Source organism: Propithecus coquereli, unplaced genomic scaffold (assembly GCF_000956105.1).
Source record: "Propithecus coquereli isolate 6110/MARCELLA unplaced genomic scaffold, Pcoq_1.0 Scaffold210, whole genome shotgun sequence".
NCBI classification, from domain to species: domain Eukaryota; kingdom Metazoa; phylum Chordata; class Mammalia; order Primates; family Indriidae; genus Propithecus; species Propithecus coquereli.
Window position 1 is genome coordinate 6,567,066 of NW_012146079.1, and position 6,174 is coordinate 6,573,239.

The 6,174-nt window shown below is 59.2% G+C and overlaps 2 protein-coding genes across 3 annotated transcripts in view; both read left to right on the forward strand.

Annotated features, from left to right (window-relative positions):
* Positions 1-167: 167 nt before the first annotated feature.
* On the forward strand, positions 168-2,909 carry LOC105810406 (left-right determination factor 2). 2 transcript variants are annotated; one of them, XM_012644398.1, is made up of 5 exons: positions 168-513; positions 1,093-1,121; positions 1,224-1,330; positions 1,488-1,730; positions 2,525-2,909. In XM_012644398.1, exons 1-5 carry the CDS (start codon positions 264-266, stop codon positions 2,886-2,888), a joined length of 993 nt encoding a protein of 330 aa, XP_012499852.1. In that variant the 5' UTR covers positions 168-263; the 3' UTR covers positions 2,889-2,909. The 2 variants fall into 2 exon arrangements, with proteins under 2 accessions (XP_012499852.1, XP_012499850.1); XM_012644396.1 differs by having other exon boundaries at positions 264-513; positions 1,093-1,330; positions 2,525-2,888.
* A 2,665-nt stretch (positions 2,910-5,574) lies between these two features.
* The window catches only part of TMEM63A (transmembrane protein 63A), a 51,600-nt gene continuing 51,000 nt past the window's right edge, over positions 5,575-6,174 (forward strand). Inside the window, exon 1 of the mRNA XM_012644346.1 lies at positions 5,575-5,639. The gene's annotated coding sequence lies outside the window, so the exon portion shown is untranslated. The remainder of the gene's footprint in view (positions 5,640-6,174) is intronic.

Here is a 6,174-nt window from a genome sequence, read left to right on the forward strand (position 1 = left end):
AGACAGCAGTAGCCAGCTGTCCACAGTCCCAACGGCCCTGCCCTTTCTAGACAGCCCCCTCCTCAGGGCTCAGGGACCTGTCTGGCTGCTGAGCTTCCAGGAGGTCCGAGGGGTGTGACCTCCCTCCCTGCCCCCTCCCACCCCCAGGCCAGCCCAGGGCCTGCTATAAAGCTGGCCCAGCCCTGGCTCTCAGCACACCCAGCTGGGCCTGACACCCTCCTGGAGCCTCCTCAGGGGACACACCCACCCTGCTCTTCACTGCCATGTGCCCCCTGTGGCTCTGCTGGGCACTCTGGGTGCTGCCCCTGGCTGGCCCCGGGGCGGCCGTGACCGAGGAGCAGCTCCTGGGCAGCCTGCTGCAGCGGCTGCACCTCCGCGAGGCGCCCGTCCTGGACAGGGCCAACGTGGAGCGGCTGGCCATCCCTGCCCACGTGAGGGCCCAATACGTGGCCCTGCTGCAGCGCAGCCACGGGGACCGCTCCCGCGGGAAGAGGTTCAGCCAGAACTTCCGAGGTGAGGCCCTCCCTGCCCGCTGCACCCGGTCCTGGGAAGTCCGTGGTGGGCTCCTTGGGTCCAAGGGGCGGTGGGAGGGGCCAAGGCATGGGAAAAGAGCAGGGCAGAGGGGAGAGAGCAGAGGAGGGGGAGGCCGGCCTGGCAGGACCTAGGAGTGCTGCGGTGCAGTCAGCACTTCCCGGGGCTGTTTCCACATGGCCACTGTGGTCTGAGCCCCACCTTCAGCAAATGGCTTTCAAATCCTCTCTCAACCGTGTGCTCGTCTAGAGCAGGGGTATGACTATGTCCTACCTGTCTCCCAGCATTGCGATCGTTGAAGTCAGTCACTGCGGCTAGAAAGCATAAAGTTCAACACCTGATTAATATTCGGCTGTCAGGGATGCAACGGGGCCGCATCCCATTGCAGCCTCTCACCTCCCTGGGGCTGGGCGCCACCTCCTCAGCACCCACAGCGAGACCCAAGGGGGATTTTAACAGGGGCCAGTCTCTCCTGGCCTGGCTGCCACCTCAGTGGCCCCACCACTCTCAGAGGTCCCCTGGTGTTCGGAGAGGCCCCGCTGACCCTGCTGGTGTCCCCAGAGGTGGCCGGCAGGTTCCTGGTGTCCGAGGCCGACAGGCACCTGCTGGTGTTCGGCATGGAGCAGCGGCTGCCGCCCAACAGCGAGCTGGTGCAGGCCGTGCTGCGGCTCTTCCAGGAGCCCGTCCCCAAGGCCGCGCTGCACAGGCTGTCCCCGCGCAGCACCCGGGCCCTGGTCACCATCGAGTGGCTGCGCGTCCGCGACGATGGCTCCAACCGCACCTCCCTCATCGACTCCAGGTGGGGGGTCGCGGTTAGTGTGTGCAGTAGCGGGGAGAGGAGAGGGAGTGGCTGGGCCCAGCCAGGGGTGGGGTGTGGGAGGGCGGGGCGGGCCCTCAGGACAGTCCGTCCCAGTCCCCGCCCCTCACGCGCGCTCTGTCTCCGCGTCCTGTCTCAGGCTGGTGTCCCTCCACGAGAGCGGCTGGAAGACCTTCGACGTGACCGAGGCCGTGAACTTCTGGCAGCAGCTGGGCCGGCCCCGGCAGCCGCTGCTGCTGCAGGTGTCGGTGCAGAGGGAGCACCCGGGCCCGCAGCCCTCCAGCGCCCACAAGCTGGTGCGCTTCGCCTGGCAGGGGACGCCGGGTGCCGGGCATGGGGAGCCCCAGCTGGAGCTGCACGCCCTGGACCTCGAGGACTACGGGTAGGCTCCGCGCTGGGCCGGTGGGGCAGGAGTGGACTGGGTGGTCCAGACCCATGTCTCCGGAGTCTGGCAGGCAGTGCCAGCCGCCCCAGGAGAAGACTGCTTCCCCACTACATGTCAGTTTCTAATGGTAGAAATCTTATTATGCAAATATTTTATTGAAAAACACCTTCTGATATTTTCAATGGATTTTCATGTTGTCATGGAATCATACACTTTATCACAATCATCTATGTTCATTCACTTTACCTTTCTCCACTATTAAGTCTTTGAAAAATATTAGCTTTAGCTGTTACTAAAGGTGAACAGCTTTCTTCCTGCCTTGGTGATTCTCTTTTCATGGGACAAGTTAGCTCCCTGGAGCGGAAAGGGGCTGGATAGGACAGTGGCTAAGAACAGGCCATCAGAGTCAGACAGCCTGGCTTCCATCTAGCTCTGCCTCCTACTGGTTGCCAGTCCTTTGGTGTGTCCCCGAACAGCTTTGGGTTTTGGTGTCCTCAGGTGGAACAGAGATACCGTTGGAACCTCCCTGAAGGGTCATGTGAGGATGAAATGCCGAGATCACCCGAGATAACACGTGTGAAATACCTGGTTCAGTGTCTGGAGTATTGGGAGACCTTTAATAAACAGTAGCCACTTTATTATTTATGTTTCGTATATGTTTATTCATTCATCCCCTATCACAAACATCCAGCTTTTTGAACATAATGAGAGATAGATCATAAATCTCCCTCCCAGATGCCCCTGATCTCAGCGCTCCCAGCTGACCTCTGACCTTGTCCTTGCCCACACAGAGCTCAGGGTGATTGTGATTCTGAGGCGCCAGTGACCAAGGGCACCCGCTGCTGTCGCCAGGAGATGTACATTGACCTGCAGGGGATGAAGTGGGCGGAGAACTGGGTCCTGGAGCCCCCGGGCTTCCTGGCCTACGAGTGTGTGGGCACCTGCCAGCAGCCCCCGGATCCCCTGACCTCCAAGTGGCCGTTTCTGGGGCCACGGCAGTGCATCGCGTCGGAGATGGCCTCGCTGCCCGTGATCGTCAGCATCCAAGAGGGAGGCAGGACCAGGCCCCAGGTGGTCAGCCTGCCCAACATGAGGGTGCAGAAGTGCAGCTGTGCCTCGGATGGGGCGCCCATGCCAAGGAGGCTTGAGCCGTAGGCGCCTGGTGCAGCCACTGAGGGATTTGACTTCTGTGAGTGTCTTAAGTGTTCTACGGGACCCAGGAGAGCTGAGGACCACTGAACGCCTGATGCGCATATGCTCTCTGCTCTCCACTCATCTTGAATTTGCTTCCTCTGACAAGTTAGCTCACCTAATTTTTCCTTCCAAAGAGTGAGACTCCGCGGCCCCTGGGTAGCCCTTGCTCAGTCTTCTCTGTTCATATTATTCCTTGCACTATATCCTAAGCACTTAGATGTGGAGAAACTGTAACCTAAGGGTAGAAACCCCAACTTGTCATTGTTTCCTTGTCCTGTCACTGGATCTGGAATGAACTCTAGCCACTACTCTGGGCCTAAGACCTGAGTCAAGTGTGGGTTTACATTCTCACCCCAGATAACAAGGGCTTTGCAAGACATGATTAAAACACATTTTATTCTGTAATTTTGTAATTTTCTATTTTAACCAAAGCTCTGAAAATTGAGGAAGCAGAAAGTTCCACAGGGATTATGTCAACCTGATTGTAAAACAAAGGAAAGAGCTTGACTTGGCCAAGACTTGGTGAAGGTCTTGGTTAAGTAATACAGGTAGTTAGTGTTGAAATGCACTCAGATTCTTGTATCTGTGGTGCCTCTCCTCTCAGATTTATCTTTGTGTTGTTATTGTTGTTGAAATTTTGACTTTTCTGGACATAGTGATTAGGCCTTAGTTTATTTCTACCTGTATCAAAATAACAAAAAAAACCTGTTATCAAAATCATCATTGATACAAGAATGTGGGTCACTCCTTTAGATTTTGGGCGAACAAAGGGAGCAAATGTTCAGTGTTGGCTATAACATTTTAGGATGCAAAGATTACAGGGGCTTTTAAGCTGTGACCTTGATGCAGGATCTTGTCCTGGAACATGGACATCTTGGGTTCTTTGTCAGCGTGCACAGCTCTTATTAGCTGTTAATTTGATATCCTCTGAACCTTCATTTCCTTCTCTATGAAATAGGAACAAGCCCTGGCTTCCATACTTTTACTGGAGATTTAAGAGTGATTTTACAAGCAGTCCACATGTCGACATAACAAGGACTATGGCTGTATCAACTCACATTCTGATCCATCGAAGCCTTCTGTCGATTTTGAAATAATCTTAACTTACTGAAGAACAAATTTAGAAACCATTTCCCTCTCTGAAATCATCTCTCTCTCTCTCTCTCTCTCTCTCTCTCTCTCTCCAGTGGCTCCATCATTCTAATTACTGGGCCCAGAACCTTGCACTTCCCTGGACCCACAGCACAGTCCAGGCAGGTGGCAGCACCACTAATTGAGGCAGGGAAGGGATGGGGACCAGCAGGTGGGGGAGTGGGGAGTGGGAAGAAGACTGGACAGGGTCAGTCCGAAGAGCCCAGGGGAAGTCCAGGGGGCCACACCAGGACCCTGTGGAGCTCAGGGGCGGGGCCTTTGGCAGCAGGAGGTGACAGAGCAGGGAAGGGGAGATGGCACAGCTGTGGAGGGATAGGGCAGAGGAAAAGCTCTGGGAAGTAACTAGTGGCCAGAGGCTTAGCGGGAGAGAAGGAGGAAGCCAGAGGGGACAGAGAAGAACCGAAAGAGGCAGGAAGAGAAACCCATCCCCAGCCCTGGACAGGCTGGTGCTAGAATCAGGGCCAGGGAGGTAAGGAGGATATTTTTATCGTTACAGTAAAAGATAAAAGCCCAGAAATGGAAGAGAGGTCAGAGAACCTGCAAAGGTGTCCATGTAGGGGGCGAGGAGCTGTTCAGAACTCGGAGAGAGTGCTGGAAAGGAAGCTTTGGTTCAAGCGCTCATTTCACAGATGGGAAAACCGAGGTCTGCGGAGGGGGACAGTTTGCCGCGGCAGGCGGTCTGTGCTCTCCAGCTTCGCTAGGCGAGCAGTCCTCCTTGAACCCTGCCTTGCGTCCTGCCCTTCGCGAGCTTGCAGTTCAGTTGCGGAGGCCACTGGCTCACTGGAAACACCTGGCTACCAGCCGGGAGACTCGCCGCCCTCAGCGAGCTGGGCTGGAGTTCGTGCCCTTCTGGCCGCCCGGCTTGGGCAGTAGCTGGGTCCCTGGGAGAGCGCCGGAAATGCTGCGACCTCCGTTTGGGGCCGAACGGAGACTCAGGACTTTCACGATCGCAGCCCCTTACTGGGGGCTCCGGGTGACCCCAGACTGCCCGGAGCCGAGGTGTGCTCTGAGTTCGGCTGAGCTCCCCATCCTCCCACCTCGGCTCCCCGACTCCCCAGGGAGGGCCTAAGAGCTCGTCGGGGAAATTCAAAGCGCAGTCATGAACGTTTGCAGATGCTCTCCCCGCGGGTCCCCACGCCGCAACTACCCTGCGCTTGGCCCGGGTCCCCCCAGCGTGTCCGGGAGCAGGGACGTGCCGGGCGGCTGAAGAGTTAGCCCCGGCAGCGTCCTCCGCGGCCCCGGGACGCGCGCGGGCCAGGCCGGGGCTTGCAGTCCGCCGGGAGGAGCCGGGCGGACGGAGCAGCGACCCGGAGCCAGGCCGGGGCGGAAAACCGCCGAGAGGGCACAGCCCGAAGCGCAGTCGGCAGCAGCAGCGCCGCGGCCAGCGCCGGGGCGGGGGAAGGCTCCAAATTGGGCAAGCGGTGGACGCGGGTCTGCGCATGTGCAGGAGGCGCCGGAGTTTCACTTTGTAACTTTTAAGTGGTCGGGACGCCGCCCCGCCCGGCCGGGTCGGGCAGGCCACTCCTCAGGTGCGCTCGCCGCGCCAGGCCGCCGCCGCAGGTAAAGTGGGAAGGGGACGCTGCGTGGGGGGATGTTGCGGTCCGCCTTCCCCGGGACGTGCGCGACGGGGGACCCACTCCCGGGCGCCCCGCCAAGTGCCGGGTTCCGGGCACGGCTCCTAGTTTCCACCGTCCCCACCCGCAAGCAGGGGTGACTGCGGGGGATGGGGCAGGACTGCTGGGTCGGTCTAGGGGACCTGCGCCGCCTTCGCAGCCCCGCGCTCCTCCGGACTTCCTGACGGCTTTCCAGGACTTCCCTTCCCGGGGCTCCAGCTCTTCGCTCTTGCGAGTGAGCACTCCCTCTGCCCCTGCCCGCTTTTGGGATTTGTGGGCGGGACAGCGGGTCCCCCCAGCCCGACTAGGAGCGCAGCCTCGGGCTCTTCCTTCTTGGACTGTACGCGGCAAGACTGGGAAAGGGCCAGGCGCGCGAGTCTCCGGACGCTGGCGAGGCAGAAGCCACCTCCAGGCCGTCGCCCAGTGACCGCTCCTGGCAGTGCTGGCGGAGTCGGGCGGAGGGGGCTGGGGAGGTGGGAGAG

Bases quoted from the DNA above. Each gene is read 5' to 3' on its own strand.
- LOC105810406 (XM_012644396.1), top strand. From the start codon at position 264: ATGTGCCCCCTGTGGCTCTGCTGGGCACTCTGGGTGCTGCCCCTGGCT. The intron at 1,331-1,487 runs GTGGGGGGTCGC...GTCCTGTCTCAG, and splicing joins ACCTCCCTCATCGACTCCAG to GCTGGTGTCCCTCCACGAGA. The intron at 1,731-2,524 runs GTAGGCTCCGCG...TTGCCCACACAG, and splicing joins CTGGACCTCGAGGACTACGG to AGCTCAGGGTGATTGTGATT.